Consider the following 18,800-nt stretch of genomic DNA (forward strand, 5'->3'; position numbering starts at 1 on the left):
TTTATGTTTTGGATCATTGTCTTGTTGGAAGACAAATCTCCGTCCCAGTCTCAGGTCTTTTGCAGACTCCATCAGGTTTTCTTCCAGAATGGTCCTGTATTTGGCTCCATCCATCTTCCCATCAATTTGAACCATCTTCCCTGTCCCTGCTGAAGAAAAGCAGGCCCAAACCATGATGCTGCCACCACCATGTTTGACAGTGGGGATGTTGTGTTCAGGGTGATGAGCTGTGTTGCTTTTACGCCAAACATAACGTTTTGCATTGTTGCCAAAAAGTTCAATTTTGGTTTCATCTGACCAGAGCACCTTCTTCCACATGTTTGGTGTGTCTCCCAGGTGGCTTGTGGCAAACTTTAAATGACACTTTTTATGGATATCTTTAAGAAATGGCTTTCTTCTTGCCACTCTTCCATAAAGGCCAGATTTGTGCAATATACGACTGATTGTTGTCCTATGGACAGAGTCTCCCACCTCAGCTGTAGATCTCTGCAGTTCATCCAGAGTGATCATGGGCCTCTTGGCTGCATCTCTGATCAGTCTTCTCCTTGTATGAGCTGAAAGTTTAGAGGGACGGCCAGGTCTTGGTAGATTTGCAGTGGTCTGATACTCCTTCCATTTCAATATTATCGCTTGCACAGTGCTCCTTGGGATGTTTAAAGCTTGGGAAATCTTTTTGTATCCAAATCCGGCTTTAAACTTCTTCACAACACTATCTCGGACCTGCCTGGTGTGTTCCTTGTTCTTCATGATGCTCTCTGCGCTTTTAACGGACCTTTGACACTATCACAGTGCAGGTGCATTTATACGGAGACTTGATTACACACAGGTGGATTGTATTTATCATCATTAGTCATTTAGGTCAACATTGGATCATTCAGAGATCCTCACTGAACTTCTGGAGAGAGTTTGCTGCACTGAAAGTAAAGGGGCTGAATAATTTTGCACGCCCAATTTTTCAGTTTTTGATTTGTTAAAAAAGTTTGAAATATCCAATAAATGTCGTTCCACTTCATGATTGTGTCCCACTTGTTGTTGATTCTTCACAAAAAAATACAGTTTTATATCTTTATGTTTGAAGCCTGAAATGTGGCAAAAGGTCGCAAAGTTCAAGGGGGTTCTACTTTCGCAAGGCACTGTATATAAAATATGTGTTTGTATTTTATTTATACCTGCACACTGTAGCCTTTGGTTCAAGCTTAGGGGGGTGTTTTTAGTTTTTAGCTTATTCAAACCCTTTTTTCATCATGTGTTTTATTTGTCATAATAAAGCCCACCTTGTCTTTCTCTACCTACATGTTTGTTTGGGGAAATGCACATTGTGCATAAATGGTCCTATGATCATATGTATGTCTCACTGGGTTTGCTTTTGGAATAAATAGACTTGACATAAGAAACGCTCTCGTACTTTGTCTTGTCTACGAGTCCTTTTCTCCCTTCGAACTTAAATGCAACCCGTTTTTTAACCCTTACCAACAGACGTACCAACCCCCCCAACTCTCTCCCTCTAAAATTAGTACATTGCTCATCCCTGAGAAACCTTATCCATGAATGTAAACTATGTACCTCACCCCTACCCTCACCCTTACCCCGACATGCACCTGCACCCCCACATCTCCCAACCCCACTTTCTCTCCTGTCTCTAGGGGAGCACCTCTTCCCAAGCCCCCCCACCTCTGTTGCCCTCACCCCATTGGCCCAGAGGTGGTGTACTAGGTCAGAAGGGTCCTAGAACCTCCTTCCATGTCTGTTCCCTTCCTTTTGGACCCCCCCTGCCCTAATTGTCCAAGGGGGGTACAGAGACCACCAACACACATACACTCTAGCCCTCCACCTCTCCCATTGAGCAGAAACTGAAACCAGTGCTGACACATGACACGGTGTTCAGATAGTATATATAGCTGTTTAATGGTTCTGCACAGCCTCTTTGACGAGAGCAATAGAAGCACTTCTGGCTTGTACCAGGTGTACACCTCAGAGTGTACACCTCACACCTCAGAGTGTACACCTCACACCTCAGAGTGTACACCTCACACCTCAGAGTGTACACCTCACACCTCAGAGTGTGAAAATTTTGAGATTTTGGCTGACAAATGTAGTATCACCACCTCTTTCCAGGCTGGATCACATCCCGCCGTGATTCGGATTCCCATAGGGCGGCGCACAATTGGCCCAGCGTCGTCCGGGTTTGACCGGTGTAGGCTGTCATTGTAAATGAGAATGTGTTCTTTAACTGGCTTGCCTAGTTAAATAAAGGTTAAATAAAAAATAATAATAATACAAATTCCTGGTTAAATAATGTAAATAAAAAAAATCTTGTGGTCACATTCATTAACAGGATAGTGCAAATAAATGTTTTCATACCTTTGGTCTAAAGTTGTGTCAAGTCTCTCTCTCTCTGTCTGTCATTCCCGCCAACTCTCACTTTTTCTATTCTTTCTCTCTCTGTCATTCCCTCCATCTCTCTCTCTCTCCATCCCTTGATCATCTCATGCTGTCACTCCTTTAAAGAAAAAAATCATCAGTCTGTAAATCGGTCTGTTATTGTTTTTTTTATAAACTTTCGTGCAATACAGTGTTTGAGTTTATCACACATTTAGATAAACCATAATCATTTTGTCTAGATATATCTATTCTCAACTACATAGTATTCATATTGCCCACATAAATGCTATCTGTGTGCAGTTTTGTCACATTATTATTTTTTCTCTCAAATGAAATAAAAAGAAGAAACTAAAATCCAAAAGAATGTGGAAGCGTCAGGTGGTTTCATTTCCTTTCCCCAGTCTGTAATGTAGCGTGGTGTCCAATAGTGTCCATCCCAGTTCTGCCATCACTCCAGACAATAAATGAGGTGCAGGAGAGTGTTTACACGTGTATACATTCTCATCAACATAAACAGAAGGGGTCAAAGTTCAAGGTTCAAGGGTCACGTGGGAAGCACAGTGAGAGTTTTTTCTTTGGGGGTGGGGTTTGGATGTTCATCTCCATAGTGATTCTGTCATGGGTCATGTGACAGAGGAGAAGACATGCCCAAAACGGGCAGGGCGGGGCCAAGCTAGGGTGGGGCAGGGCAGGGCAGGGCAGGGCAGGGTGGGGTGGGGAGAGGCAGCGCACCCCATGAGAACTGGGGGGTAGCCTGTACCCATACAGAGGATCAAAAACACATCACCCTCCCCTTCCCAAAATACACACCCTGTTTTCATACCAGAGGTCCTAAAGAAAGTATTTATAGAGTTTGCAAATATAGGTATGCGTTAATTACAATGTACATGTTTCATTTCAAAAGTTCTCTATAGTGTATTTTAGCCCCCCACCTCCGTCCCCACATTTATTTCATTGACATTTTTCATTGTCAATTTCATTTTAATAATGGATGGATAGCATGTCTGTTGTGACTGTTCTAAAGAATCATTTTGGGTCTCTTGCTTGTAGAAAATAATGAATAAATGTTTCTCTTCTTTTCTCCAGGTGACAAGTTTCACCTGTTTTCTCTGTACAAATATATCAGTTTCTCTTCTTCTCTCCTCAAGACAGAGGTTTCTGTTAATGCCCAGAAAACAAACATCTTCAACACGACTACAGCTACGACTACTGCTAACATTGATTAGAATGGAACTCAGACTAACATAGGCCCATAGAAAACAGACTCAGAATAACACTGAAGTTGCTCAGTTGCCTCAGTCACTCACTTATTGTAGCCTTCAGTTACAATATTGGAAGACAATGTACAGTATTCACACAACTTAACTGTGTGTTAGAACCAAGGGGTAGAAAATCCAAATAGAGGTAAAAATAAATTAACTGAACTCCACCAAAGAACAAGTTGTAATAATAGTAATAGTAATAATAATACATTATATATTATATATCATTATTATTATTAGATAATAATTAAATCATATAAATCATAATACACACTCGTCTTCTCATACGTTGTAGACACTCATGCTTGACACCAATGACACAGTTACACAGCCCACTGATCATACCAGCGTGTCTGTGTTTAAGAAATTCACAGTAAACGTCGTCAGGATCCAAAATCAGAGTGAAAATGATACAAATCATATCATCATTCTAAAACGATAGCATTGCAAACAGAGCTAGCTCGTAATAACGCTAATAATAATCACAACAACAATTGACGTCAAATATGATCTTGTTAAATCAGAGTTAGTATTGCACTAAAGAAAGTGGATTGTTTAAAATAGTAGCCCAAGGTTCATCGCGTTGGATTAACAAAATAAATTATTTCTAGTGCGTTGGAATAGTAAAATAGTTTTGTTGTGAAAGTTCATTATTGTTGTAATTATCACGTTCTGTTATTACTTGTTTCCTTTTGTTTCTCAGTGAGATACTGTAGACTAATTATAACAGTGAAAAAGATTCTCTCTCTCCTCTCCATTCCTTTATCTCAATACCATTTAATACTCCTTTATCCCAATCCCATTTAATACTCCTTTATCCCAATCCCCTCCTCTATATCTCTCTCTCTCTCTTCCTTCCCTGTTCCCCCCCCCCCTCCTCCCCCTCTACACGGGTGTTGTCTTCCTGTTGAGCGTATTGGAGTTGCTCTCTCTATCTCCCTTTAGCCTGTCCAGCGTTCCCCCCCCCCCCCTCTCTACACGGGTGTTGTCTTCCTGTTGAGCGTATTGGAGTTGCTCTCTCTATCTCCCTTTAGCCTGTCCAGCGTTCCCCCCCCCCTCTCTACACGGGTGTTGTCTTCCTGTTGAGCGTATTGGAGTTGCTCTCTCTATCTCCCTTTAGCCTGTCCAGCGTTCCCTCCCTCTCCCCCCCTCCTCTCTACACGGGTGTTGTCTTCCTGTTGAGCGTATTGGAGTTGCTCTCTCTATCTCCCTTTAGCCTGTCCAGCATTCCCTCCCTCTCCCCCCCTCCTCTCTACACGGGTGTTGTCTTCCTGTTGAGCGTATTGGAGTTGCTCTCTCTATCTCCCTTTAGCCTGTCCAGCGTTCCCATCCCTCGTTCTCTCTCCACCGTGGACGAGGAGAAGGGTGGGGGCCCCGAGCCCACCGAGTTGCCCATGGGTGCGTTGGAGTTGGAGGAATTCTGGGACAGCGAGGGGTTGTGGGACTTCAGAGAGGGCAGTGTGCCGCTCATCATCACACCCCCTCCCCCCCCTCCTCCCCCGTCCTTGGGGAAGCAGTTGTGGAGCTGGTAGAGGGTGGCGCGGTCCACGGTGCCGTACATGGGGGGCAGGCCAGCCAGCTTGGGGTCGCGGGACAGAGTGTAGAGGGAGATGTCGCCCCCCGCCAGGGTCGTGTGGGAGCGAGAGTGAGGGTTGGGCAGCGTGGCCACAGACATGGGCCCCTGGGAGAGCATGGCCGAGGGGGGCAGGCCAAAGTTCTTCCCCCCGCCTCCCCCCACCGGCGAGGGGTCTCGGGAGCGTGAGGGGTCAGTAGAGCGGGATGAGGAGCGGGAGCGACGGCGGAAGCGGTAGCTGGGTAGGCGGAGCATGGCGTGCGTGGTCCCCTTGAAGATGTCAGTGCGCGAGCGGCAGCGAAGCTCCTTGTTCTTTTCGATGTAGATGTTGACGGCCAGAACGCCCACCATCTCAGCCATGATGAAGGAGAGGCCTCCGAAGTAGAAGGACCAGCCGTAGCTGTACTGCCACTTCTTGTCCTCGTCCTTCTTAGGGGAGATGTCTCCCAGCGCTGCAGAGATGTACACGATCACACCAATGATGTTGCTCAGACCTGGGGGAGACAGGGGATAGATGAGGATATTTATTATTTTATTTTTTTACCTTTATTTTACTAGGCAAGTCAGTTAAGAACAAATTCTTATTTTCAATTACGGCCTAGGAACAGTGGGTTAACTGCCTGTTCAAGGGCAGAACGACAGATTTTGTACCTTGTCAGCTCGGGGATTTGAACTTGCAACCTTTCGGTTACTAGTCCAATGCTCTAACCACTAGGCTACACTGCCGCCGATATACAAGCACGCATGCACACACACACTCATGCACTCACGCACATAGATGAGAATATACATACACACACAGATGAGGATATATACACACACACACAAACACACATGCACACACACACAGGGGAGGATACACATGCACACACAGACACACAGACACACACTCTCTCTCTCTCTCTCTGTCATGTTATCCAGAACAGGAGAGCAAGAGGAAAAACCTGACTTTACATCAACAGAACATAAACTTATGTATACATACTAAGAGACTTACAGTGCCTTGCGAAAGTATTCGGCCCCCTTGAACTTTGCGACCTTTTGCCACATTTCAGGCTTCAAACATAAAGATATAAAACTGTATTTTTTTGTGAAGAATCAACAACAAGTGGGACACAATCATGAAGTGGAACGACATTTATTGGATATTTCAAACTTTTTTAACAAATCAAAAACGGAAAAATTGGGCGTGCAAAATTATTCAGCCCCCTTAAGTTAATACTTTGTAGCGCCACCTTTTGCTGCGATTACAGCTGTAAGTCGCTTGGGGTATGTCTCTATCAGTTTTGCACATCGAGAGACTGAAATGTTTTCCCATTCCTCCTTGCAAAACAGCTCGAGCTCAGTGAGGTTGGATGGAGAGCATTTGTGAACAGCAGTTTTCAGTTCTTTCCACAGATTCTCGATTGGATTCAGGTCTGGACTTTGACTTGGCCATTCTAACACCTGGATATGTTTATTTTTGAACCATTCCATTGTAGATTTTGCTTTATGTTTTGGATCATTGTCTTGTTGGAAGACAAATCTCCGTCCCAGTCTCAGGTCTTTTGCAGACTCCATCAGGTTTTCTTCCAGAATGGTCCTGTATTTGGCTCCATCCATCTTCCCATCAATTTTAACCACCATGATGCTGCCACCACCATGTTTGACAGTGGGGATGGTGTGTTCAGGGTGATGAGCTGTGTTGCTTTTACGCCAAACATAACATTCAATTTTGGTTTCATCTGACCAGAGCACCTTCTTCAACATGTTTGGTGTGTCTCCCAGGTGGCTTGTGGCAAACTTTAAACGACACTTTTTATGGATATCTTTAAGAAATGGTTTTCTTCTTGCCACTCTTCCATAAAGGCCAGATTTGTGCAATATACGACTGATTGTTGTCCTATGGACAGAGTCTCCCACCTCAGCTGTAGATCTCTGCAGTTCATCCAGAGTGATCATGGGCCTCTTGGCTGCATCTCTGATCAGTCTTCTCCTTCTATGAGCTGAAAGTTTAGAGGGACGGCCAGGTCTTGGTAGATTTGCAGTGGTCTGATACTCCTTCCATTTCAATATTATCGCTTGCACAGTGCTACTTGGGATGTTTAAAGCTTGGGAAATCTTTTTGTATCCAAATCCGGCTTTAAACTTCTTCACAACAGTATCTCGGACCTGCCTGGTGTGTTCCTTGTTCTTCATGATGCTCTCTGCGCTTTTAACGGACCTCTGAGACTATCACAGTGCAGGTGCATTTATACGGAGACTTGATTACACACAGGTGGATTGTATTTATCATCATTAGTCATTTAGGTCAACATTGGATCATTCAGAGATCCTCACTGAACTTCTGGAGAGAGTTTGCTGCACTGAAAGTAAAGGGGCTGAATAATTTTGCACGCCCAATTTTTCAGTTTTTGATATGTTAAAAAAGTTTGAAATATCCAATAAATGTCGTTCCACTTCATGATTGTGTCCCACTTGTTGTTGATTCTTCACAAAAAAATACAGTTTTATATCTTTATGTTTGAAGCCTGAAATGTGGCAAAAGGTCGCAAAGTTCAAGGGGGCCGAATACTTTCGCAAGGCACTGTAGATAGACACATAAAGACACAGAAATAATCACATACACAGACACACAGACAGGTCTGACAGGAGTTAGTTAGTGCACCTGCAGCCACAAAGAGAATGCCTGCTCCCAGGACGATGTTCCTCTTGTGCTTATAGAAGCGACTGAGACCGATACACACCCCTCCCATCAACAGCAGGATAGCACTGAGGATAGGGAAGATGTTGGAAGCCCTGACCATACCTACAGAGAGACGGGGAGAGGGGGGGAGGAGAGAGAGAACAAGTAATTGAGAAGAAGAGAGTGAGAGAGGAAGAGAGAGAGAAGAAGAAGAGAGAGGAAGCAGGTGATAAAAAGAGAGGGAGGGGAAGTGAGAGAGAACAAGTGAGAGAGAAGTAAAGAGAAAGAGAGAGAATAAGAGAGAGAGGAAGTTGGTGATAAAGAGAGAGGGAGGGGAAAGAGAAAAGGTCAAAGTAGCAGATAGAATCAGAGGGAGAAGATGAGAAATAAACAGCTCTATTCTGCTGTGAGCAAATTAATTACCATGTGGCCAAGCTAGTGAGTGTTTAATGTATCAGGTCTTTCCCAAGAGGCATCAACTCTGATACCCCCAGGACAGACACACACACACACTTCACCACTCCTTTCCCATCTAGGACATAGGCCAGAGGACAGAAATGCCAAAGTAAATGCCAGCCAAATGCCGAGGCTACATAGTAAACAGTACAGTCTTCTCCTGCTGCATTGTGGGGCGGGCACACATAGTGCAGGATGGAACACCTACACAGGTGTGGCCTGGAGGAACTAGGGCAGCACATTATCCCTCAACTTCATACAAACACTAACATGTTTAATTCAAACACAGCCTATTTTCTCCCGGTCTTCAGGAGTGAGATCTAACTACTCTATGTGGTCTAAGGCTTCTGTAAAAAGTGGTTTACAGTGGTGGATGAGTTACAGCAGTTATGGGGAACTCCCGTCCTGGGGGTGGCAACAGTGTGTGCAGGGTTTTGTTCTAGCCCTGCCCAACACACCTGTTCAAATTATTTTCATTTTAGACCACAAAAAATTGTCAAAGACTCCAGCCACTCAAATCGTAGACTGTTCTATTGCTACCGCACGGCAAGCGGTCCTGGAGCACCAAGTCTAGGTCCAAAAGGCTCCTTATCAGCTTCTACCCCCAAGCCATAAGACTGCTGAACAATTCATCAATTTACATTGCTGCTACTAGCTGTTTATTATCTATGCATAGTCACTTTACCCCTACCTACATGTACAAAATACCTTGACTAACCTGTATCCCCGCACATTGACTCGGTACCGGTACACCCTGTATATAGCCTCATTATTGTTATTTTATTGTGCTACTTTTTATTATTTTTTACTTTAGTTTATTTTGTAAATATTATCTTAATTATTTGTTCTCTTAAAACTGCATTGTTGGTTAAGGGCTTGTCAGTAAGCATTTCAATGTAAGGTCTACTACACCTGTTGTATTTGGCGCATGTGACTAATAACATTTGATTTAATTTGAATCAGGTATATTAGAGCTGGGCTGGAACAAAAGCCTGCATCTCCACTTCAGGTCCATCAGATGTTGACTTACGTAGAACATACTCTGGCCCATCATGGTCAAAGTCAGCATCCTCAGGGAAGTGGTTGATCTGAGAACACACTCCCCTTTTCACCCCTGAGAGAGAGAGGGAGGGGTGGGGTTAGAACAGAATACACACACTCTCTATCTCACACACACACACACACACACACACACACACACACACACACACACACACACACACACACACACACACACACACACACACACACACACACACACACACACACACACACACCAGCACATGCATCAACTCCACTCCACAGAGATTCATCAGAAAAAGAAACAGCAGTTTATATTAGCATATAAAAAGAGCGCAAGAGAGAAAGAGGAAGAGAATAAGGCATGAGAGAGAGAAACTGCAGACTGGTTGTGCCTCAGGTTCTGTCCTATCATTGTTCACCCTTCCCAGGTAGGTCTGAGGACAGAACAGTATGCATCCCCAACACAAAACATCCACACTCTCTGCCCTTAGGAACTGATTCTAGATCAGATGTCCTTGACCCGTTAAGGTCATGCAGTATCTCATTAGTATCACACTCACATACATACATGATTTGTCATCAGGTGCTGTGTAGAAAAATACTAATGTAAAATATTTAATGTAGAAAGGGTACCAGCATATACAGTGGGGAGAACAAGTATTTGATACACTGACGATTTTGCAGGTTTTCCTACTTACAAAGCATGTAGAGGCCTGTAATTTTTATCATAGGTACACTTCAACTGTGAGAGACGGATTCTAAAACAAAAATCCAGAAAATCACATTGTATGATTTTAAGTCATTAATTAGCATTTTATTGCATAAGTATTTGATCACCTACCAACCAGTAATAATTCTGGCTCTCACAGACCTGTTAGTTTTTCTTTAAGAAGCCCTCCTGTTCTCCACTCATTACCTGTATTAACTACACATGTTTGAACTTGTTACCTGTATAAAAGACACCTGTCCACACACTCAATCAAACAGACTCCAACCTCTCCACAATGGCCAAGACCAGAGAGCTGTGTAAGGACATCAGGGCTAAATTGTAGACCTGCACAAGGCTGGGATGGGCTAGAGGACAATAGGCAAGCAGCTTGGTGAGAAGGCAACAACTGTTGGCGCAATTATTAGAAAATGGAAGAAGATCATGATGACGGTCAATCACCCTCGGTCTGGGGCTCCATGCAAGATCTCACCTCGTGGAGCATCAATGATCATGAGGAAGGTGAAGGATCAGCCCAGAACTACACGGCAGGACCTGGTCAATGACCTGAAGAGAACTGGGATCACAGTCTCAAAGAAAACCATTAGTAACACACTACGCCGTCATGGATTAAAATCCGGCAGCGCACGCAAGGTTCCCCTGCTCAAGCCAGCGCATGTCCAGGACCGTCTGAAGTTTGCCAATGACCATCTGGATGATCCAGAGGAGGAATGGGAGAAGGTCATGTCGTCGGATGAGACAAAAATATAACTTTTTGGTCTGAACTCCACTCGCCGTGTTTGGAGGAGGAAGAAGGATGAGTACAACCCCAAGAACACCATCCCAACCGTGAAGCATGGAGGTGGAAACATTCTTTGGGGATGCTTTTTTTTGAAAGGGGACAGGACGACTGCACAGTATTGAGGGGAGGATGGATGGGGCCATGTATTGCGAGATCTTGGCCAACAACCTCCTTCCCTCAGTAAGAGCATTGAAGATGGGTCGTGGCTGGGTCTTCCAGCATGACAACAACCCGAAACTCACAACCAGGGCAACTAAGGAGTGGCTCCGGAAGAAGCATCTCAAGGTCCTGGAGTGGCCTAGCCAGTCTCCAGACCTGAACCCAATAGTCCGTATTGCCCAGCGACAGCCCCGAAACCTGAAGGATCTGGAGAATGTCTGTATGGAGGAGTGGGCCAAAATCCCTGCTGCAGTGTGTGCAAACCTGGTCAAGAACTACAGGAAACTTATGATCTCTGTAATTGCAGACAAAGGTTTCTGTTTCTGCTTTTGTGATGTATCAAATACTTATGTCATGCAATACAATGCTAATTAATTACTTAAAAATCATACAACATGATTTTCGAGATTTTTGTTTTAGATTCCGTCTTTCACTGTTGAAGTGTACCTATGATAAAAATTATAGACCTCTACATGCTTTGTAAGTAGGAAAACCTGCAAAATCGGCAGTGTATCAAATACTTGTTCTCCCCACTGTATGTATGTATAGTTCTAATAAGAAAGGTTTTATTTAGAGTGAACCACATTGAAATGCTTATTCACTCAATAGTAATTTCACTGTGGTCCTTTCTGAATAAGAGCATGCAGTAACTGAATGAACACACAAACTCACCCCCACACACACCCCAACACAGAGAGCCATCCATACAGGCAGACAGGCAGACAGATAGCTACCCGCTGGGGTCTTGTGGCTCTATTGCAGACAGACAGATGGACGGACGGACGCACGGTGATGACAGCACACGACTGGTGCTGGCTGATGGATGGATTGTGAGAGAGTTGGAGTGATGGAATGATGAGACACAGACGGAGGAGGGAGAGAAGGACAGATGTGGGGTGAGCTTGTCTCTTTCTCATAGTTCTTTTATTTCCATGGTTGTTGTCTGTAAAGAAAGAGATGGGGGCACAGAGTGTCAGCTAAACCCCCTGACAGACGCCATTTTGGCTCTAAACCAGGAAGTAGTTCCCCATTGGTACAGATCTAGGATCAGTTAACCCTCTCTCCCAATGCTAACAATAACCATTAGGTGGATAAACCAGTATCTAGGGAGCAACTACTCTACAGCTGTACTGGCTACTCCTGAAACAGAGAAACAGCTGGCTAGAGCCAAAATGACCTGAGTTTCACTCACTTCCATTCACTTACCTGGTAACTCTGTAAGAAAAGTACTGGAGGGTGACACTGACCTACATGGGCAGTAGAGGCTGCCTCTAAGTACTGCCCCAAAGATCAGTGTTCTCTATTTGAACCAGCACCACAACAGCATTCAATCTAAAGCATCAACACTCATATCACTGCTGTTGAATGGTGGCTTGTCTGATGCCATGCACATAAAACTCTTGGTTTCAGTTGAATATTGAATATTTGCAGCCCACAATGTGATGTTAGGGGCCTTTGACTAAAAGCTAAGGGAGAGGCTGTACTGACCTACTAGTATTTTGCCTGGTTAAATAAAGGTACAAATAAATACAAATATAAATCTGGAATCCTCTCAACCTGCCGAATCAGATAATACCCCATCCACACTCCTTCAGCCCCTAACACAGCAAGGTGTGACATCCACCCGCGGGCTTGCTGCACGGCTTCTGAGTATCCATCTTGACTCAATACTCTAAGGACATCAAGGATACTTGACCTCTAAGCCATACCAAAGCACTGAAGGCTCCACTGCACCGCAGAAAGAAAGAGAGGAGAGAAAGAAAGAGAGGAGAGAGAGAGAGAGAGAGAAAGTGAGTGAGAGAGGAGAGAGAGAGAGAGAGAGAGAGAGAGAGAGAGAGAGAGAGACAGAGAGAGAGAGAGACAGAGAGGAAGAGAGAGCAGGGGGGGCAGAGAGAGCGTAAAGGGAGAGATAGCAGACAGAGGTAGAGGGAGTATGAGAGAGAGGCAGAGATGACAGAGGGAGAGAGTGGGAAGAGAGAGAGAACAGAGAGAGAGAGGGAGGGAGGGAGAGAGGGCAGAGTGAGAGTAAAGAGAGAGAGATCAGAGAAAGGGAGAGATCGAGAGAGAGCATGAGAGCGAGCAAGAGAGAGAGAGAGAGAGAGAGACAGAGAGAGAGAGAGACAGAGACAGAGAGAGAGAGAGAGAGAGAGAGAGAGAGAGAGAGGAGCACTGCAGCATTGCTGTGAGGGCTGGGGCTTATCTCTAATTGGCTGCTTTGTTATCAGGAAGCTTAGAGATGAGGATAAATGAGCTTTGCACAATGACCAGGCCAAGGATGGGATTTACCCTGCATGCCTTATAGAGGAGTAGTGATGGGACTACAAACATACGGCAGCTAGCTAACACCATTCATTCAGCTTCAACTACTGTCCTATTCTGTCCTATCCAGTCCTGTCCTGTCTTCCCCATTCTAAAGCCTGTATGTCAGAGCAGCAGTTTAATGTATTATAAATTAGCTGCTTGTTCCGCAGTGAAGATGGCGTGATGGCTACTGTCATTTTCAGAGATCCCGTCAGCTAAATCGCTGGGCTGGTGCAGGGTTGGGCAACAGGGTCTGCAGTGAGTTTGTAGGGCCAGCTGTAATATACCTGATTCAGCTTAACAAAGGCTTGATGGATCTAGTTGAATCAGGTTTCCAACACATGGTTGGTGAGCACAGTGCTAGTGGGTGATGTAGGTTATATATTAAATACAGTGATGGAAGGAATGGGGTGAGATGAGAGGGGTTCTTTTCAGGTGATTTCAACTTCCTGATCTGCTGACACAATGGAACATGAGGAACACTGTATACTGTACATCTAGACCATCAGCTCCTGTTACTTACTTCACCACTGGGGTCATCCTTAGTTCAGGGATGAAGTGGTATCCTTATGACAAATTCATTTGAAGGGTAGAAATTACAATCTCCACAAACATCCAGTGTTCCTAGATAAAGTGCCTGTACTGTACTAGCTCTCTGCACAGACACAGTTCAGACCTCTTCTCTTTAACTTCATGTGAACCCACTCTAAAGCTGTTGTTCTTATGCCCAACGCATCACCGGGCGCAAACTACCTGCCCTCCAGGACACCTACAGCACCCGATGTCACAAGGCCAAAAAGATCATCAAGGACAACAACCACCCGAGCCAATGCCTGTTCACCCTGCTATCATCCAGAAGGTGAGGTCAGTACAGGTGCATCAAAGCTGGGACCGAGAGACTGAAAAACAGTCTCTATCTCAAGGCCATCAATCAGACTGTTAAATAGCCATCACTAACACAGAGAGGCTGCTGCCTATATACACAGACTTGAAATCATTGGCCACTTTATTAAATGGATCACTAGTCACTTTAATAATGTCATTTTAATAATGTTTACACATCTCGCATTACTCATCTCATATATACACTACGTTCAAACGTTTAGGGCCACTTAGAAATGTCCTTGTTTTTGAAAGAAAAACGTTTTTTTGTCCATTAAAATAACATCAAATTGATCAGAAATACAGTGTAGACATTGTTAATGTTGTAAATGACTATTGTAGATGGAAACGGCTGATTTCTTGTGGAATATCTACATAGGCGTACAGAGGCCCATTATCAGCAACCATCACTCCTGTGTTCCAATGGCACGTTGTGTTAGCTAACCCAAGTTTATAATTTTAAAAGGCTAATTGATCATTAGAAAAACCTTTTGCAATTATGTTAGCACAGCTGAAAACTTTTGTTCTGATTAAAGAAGCAATAAAACTGGCCTTCTTTAGACTAGTTGAGTATCTGGAGCATCAGCATTTGTGGGTTCGATTACAGGCTCAAAATGGCCAGAAACAAAGACCTTTCTTCTGAAACTCGTCAGTCTATTCTTGTTCTGAGAAATGAAGGCTATTCCATCCGAGAAATGTCCAAGAACAATGCTGTGTACTACTCCCTTCACAGAATAGAAAGAGGAGTGGGAGGCCCCGGTGCATGACTGAGCAAGAGGACAAGTACATTAGAGTGTCTTGTTTGAGAAACAGACGCCTCACAAGTCCTCAACTGGCAGCTTAATTAAATAGTACCTGCAAAACACCAGTCTCAACATCGAAAGTGAAGAGGCGACTCCGGGATGCTGGCCTTCTAGGCAGTTCTAAGTTACCCCAAACTTTGAAACAGTAGTATATATACTGTATTCTATACTATTCTACTGTATCTTAATCTATGCCACTCTGACATTGCTCGTCCATATATTGAAATATTCTAAATTCCAGTCCTTTACTTAGGTTTGTGTGTATTGGGTATATGTTGTGAAATTATTAGATATTACTTGTTAGATACTGCTGCATTGTAAGAACTAGAAGCACAAGCATTTCACTACACCCGCAATAACATCTGCTAAACACGTGTATGTGACCAATAACAATTGATTTGATGCTCCTTGGAAATCATTCAACAGAAACATCAGTCCACTTGGAAAGTCTAGGAAAGAGTTTCCTCTTCCAGCATTTCCACGTTCCAGATGTTCCAAGGAGCTCATAAACTCAGCATGTGCATTGCTGAGTGATGACCTTTACGGCAGCACTGCTGACTACATAATTCCACTGAAACATATGGTAACATACCATCCATTCACTCTCATCTGACATGAAACAACTGCACAACATCAACCCTGAGCTTCCCTGTAATGGACCCTCCATTCCATTCAGTCCTTATTCCTTTAGTAGTGTATTAGGACACAGACATGAGGTCTGCACTGGAATGGCATCAGATCCAAAATGGCCACAGTCCTTACTTTGATCATAACAGCTATCACCAACTATTATCAGCTATTACCACCTATTTACCAACTATTACCAGCTACAGTGGGGCAAAAAAGTATTTAGTCAGCCACCAATTGTGCAAGTTCTCCCACTTAAAAAGATGAGAGAAGCCTGTAATCTTCATCATAGGTACACTTCAACTATGACAGACAAAATGAGAAGAAAAAAAATCCAGAAAATCACATTGTAGGATTTTTTATGAATTTATTTGCAAATTATGGTGGAAAATAAGTATTTGGTCAATAACAAAAGTTTATCTCAATACTTTGTTATATACCCTTTGTTGGCAATGACAGATGTCACGAGGTTTTCACACACTGTTGCTGGTATTTTGGCCCATTCCTCCATGCAGATCTCCTCTAGAGCAGTGATGTTTTGTGGCAATTGCTGGGCAACACGGACTTTCAACTCCCTCCAAAGATTTTCTATGGGGTTGAGATCTGGAGACTGGCTAGGCCACTCCAGGACCTTGAAATGCTTCTTACGAAGCCACTCCTTCGTTGCCCGGGCGGTGTGTTAGGGATCATTGTCATGCTGAAAGACCCAGCCACGTTTCATCTTCAATGCCCTTGCTGATGGAAGGAGGCTTTCACTCAAAATCTCACGATACATGGCCCCATTCATTCTTTCCTTTACACCGATCAGTCGTCCTGGTCACTTTGCAGAAAAACATGATGTTTCCACCCACATGCTTCACAGTAGGTATGGTGTTCTTTGGATGCAACTCAGCATTCTTTGTCCTCCAAACATGACGAGTTGAGTTTTTACCAAAAAGTTCTATTTTGGTTTCATCTGACCATATGACATTCTCCCAATCTTCTTCTGGATCATCCAAATGCTCTCTAGCAAACTTCAGACCGGCCTGGACATGTACTGGCTTAAGCAGGGGGACACGTCTGGCACTGCAGGATTTGAGTCCCTGGCGGCGTAGTGTGTTACTGATGGTAGGCTTTGTTACTTTGGTCCGAGCTCTCTGCAGGTCATTCACTATGCCCCCCCGTGTGGTTCTGGGATTTTTGCTCACCGTTCTTGTGATCATTTTGACCCCACGCGGTGATATCTTGCGTGGAGCCCCAGATCGAGGGAGATTATCAGTGGTCTTGTATGTCTTCCATTTTCGAATAATTGCTCCCACAGTTGATTTCTTCCAACCAAGCTGCTTACCTATTGCAGATTCAGTCTTCCCAGCCTGGTGCAGGTCTACAATTTTGTTTCTGGTGTCCTTTGACAGCTCTTTGGTCTTGGCCATAGTGGAGTTTGGAGTGTGACTGTTTGAGGTTGTGGACAGGTGTCTTTTATACTGAAACAGGTGCCATTAATACAGGTAACGAGTGGAGGACAGAGGAGCCTCTTAAAGAAGAAGTTACAGGTCTGTGAGAGACAGAAATCTTGCTTGTTTGTAGGTGACCAAATACTTATTTTCCACCATAATTTGCAAATAAATTCATTAAAAATCCTACAATGTGATTTTCTGGATTTTTTTTCTTCTCATTTTGTCTGTCATAGTTGAAGTGTACCTATGATGAAAATTACAGGCCTCTCTCATCTTTTTAAGTGGGAGAACTTGCACAATTGGTGGCTGACTAAATACTTTTTTGCCACACTGTATTACCAACTAATTTCACCTATTACCAGCTATTACCAACTATTACCACCTTTTTCCAATTATTACCAGCTATTACCAGCTTTTACCAGCTTTTACCAACTATTACCAGCTATGACCAGCTATGACCAGCTATGACCAACTATGACCAGCTATTACCAACTATTACCAGCTTTTACCAACTATTACTATTACATTCAATATATTATACATAGTATTTATAATATCGACTCTCTTAACTGCAGAATGTAACTTTTTGGGTGACCCAACCAAATTCACATAGAAATGTGAGTCATAGATCTGTCATTCTCATTGAAAGCAAGTCTAAAATCAAACCACCCCCTGTACCCGGACTTTGTACTACTACCCTCTGGGCACAGGTATAGGGCACTCGTCGGCAGGAAAAACAGAACTAGACAATCATTTGTGCCAGGTGTGATATCCCTCCTTAATAGCTCGGGCTAATGTTCCTAGCGACCCAGTAAGGCCAGCAGGCTAGTCTCTTTTTATTGGTATGTAACTGTTATGAAAGTTGTATTGTCAATTTTCTTTGTGTTTATACGACACTTTAAACGTGTACATGACACTGCAACAACATGTCCCCATGGGGACAATAAAGTCAGTAAAGTAAGAAGTGGTAGATCTGTTCTATATGAACTATTTCTATGCTTCCCATTCTTAAGTTTCATTTTTGCGTCTTTTACTTTCGGTTTTGTACACCAGCTTCAAACAGCTGAAAATACTATATTTTTGGGTGATGGAAATATATTTCACAGCGGTTTAGATGGTACAATGATTCTCTACACTATACCTGCTTGTTTTGTCACATAAACTGAAATTAGGAGAACTATTTGAATTTTAGCAACCAGGAAATGGGGGAATGATTTCTCCATAGCGCACCTTTAAATCTATAAAAGACATTAAGACAAAAGGCTTAAATGGAAGCAGTCCTAACTCATCCCCTCCAACATCGCGCGCACACACACACACACACACACACACACACACACACACACACACACACACACACACACACACACACACACACACACACACACACACACACACACACACACACACACACACACACACACACACACACACACACACACACACACATCTGTGGGTTTCAGTAGCCTACCTTCCAGGCAGCAGATCCTCCAGAGGCCAGAGTGGGTGAGGGCTCCGGGGTCCTTCTTGTCCTTGTTGTGGGGGTCGTCTGAGTGGTTGCGGGTGCTGTTGCAGATGGAGGCGCGGGAGTACAACCAGTAGTCCGTCCCTATAGAAACCGTCATCAGGCAGAAGGCTGCAAAGGCCCCCACGGTGGTGAGGAGGATCTGGATCCCCTTCTCACAAACCATCCCTAGAGAGGAGGGCAGAGGAGGACGCGAGA

The 18,800-nt window shown here is 43.9% G+C and overlaps 1 protein-coding gene across 2 annotated transcripts; it reads right to left on the reverse strand.

The window, feature by feature from the left end:
* Positions 1-1,888: 1,888 nt before the first annotated feature.
* Positions 1,889-18,794, reverse strand: cacng8b (calcium channel, voltage-dependent, gamma subunit 8b). 2 transcript variants are annotated; one of them, XM_031787263.1, is made up of 5 exons: positions 18,549-18,794; positions 9,369-9,452; positions 7,865-8,005; positions 4,958-5,711; positions 1,889-4,861 (listed from the first exon to the last, which is right to left on the reverse strand). In XM_031787263.1, exons 1-5 carry the CDS (start codon positions 18,766-18,768, stop codon positions 4,801-4,803), a joined length of 1,260 nt encoding a protein of 419 aa, XP_031643123.1. In that variant the 5' UTR covers positions 18,769-18,794; the 3' UTR covers positions 1,889-4,800. The 2 variants fall into 2 exon arrangements, with proteins under 2 accessions (XP_031643123.1, XP_031643122.1); XM_031787262.1 differs by having other exon boundaries at positions 1,889-5,711.
* Between the last annotated feature and the right edge of the window lie 6 nt (positions 18,795-18,800).

This window comes from Oncorhynchus kisutch, linkage group LG13 (assembly GCF_002021735.2).
Source record: "Oncorhynchus kisutch isolate 150728-3 linkage group LG13, Okis_V2, whole genome shotgun sequence".
Classification (NCBI taxonomy): domain Eukaryota; kingdom Metazoa; phylum Chordata; class Actinopteri; order Salmoniformes; family Salmonidae; genus Oncorhynchus; species Oncorhynchus kisutch.

Excerpts from the sequence above, each read along its gene's own strand:
- cacng8b (XM_031787263.1), bottom strand. The coding sequence starts at position 18,768 with ATGGTTTGTGAGAAGGGGATCCAGATCCTCCTCACCACCGTGGGGGCC. Across the intron at positions 9,453-18,548 it reads GAGGATCTGCTGCCTGGAAG|GGGTGAAAAGGGGAGTGTGT; the intron begins GTAGGCTACTGA and ends TCTCTCTCTCAG. Across the intron at positions 4,862-4,957 it reads GGGATGGGAACGCTGGACAG|GCTAAAGGGAGATAGAGAGA; the intron begins GCTAAAGGGAGA and ends AATGCTGGACAG.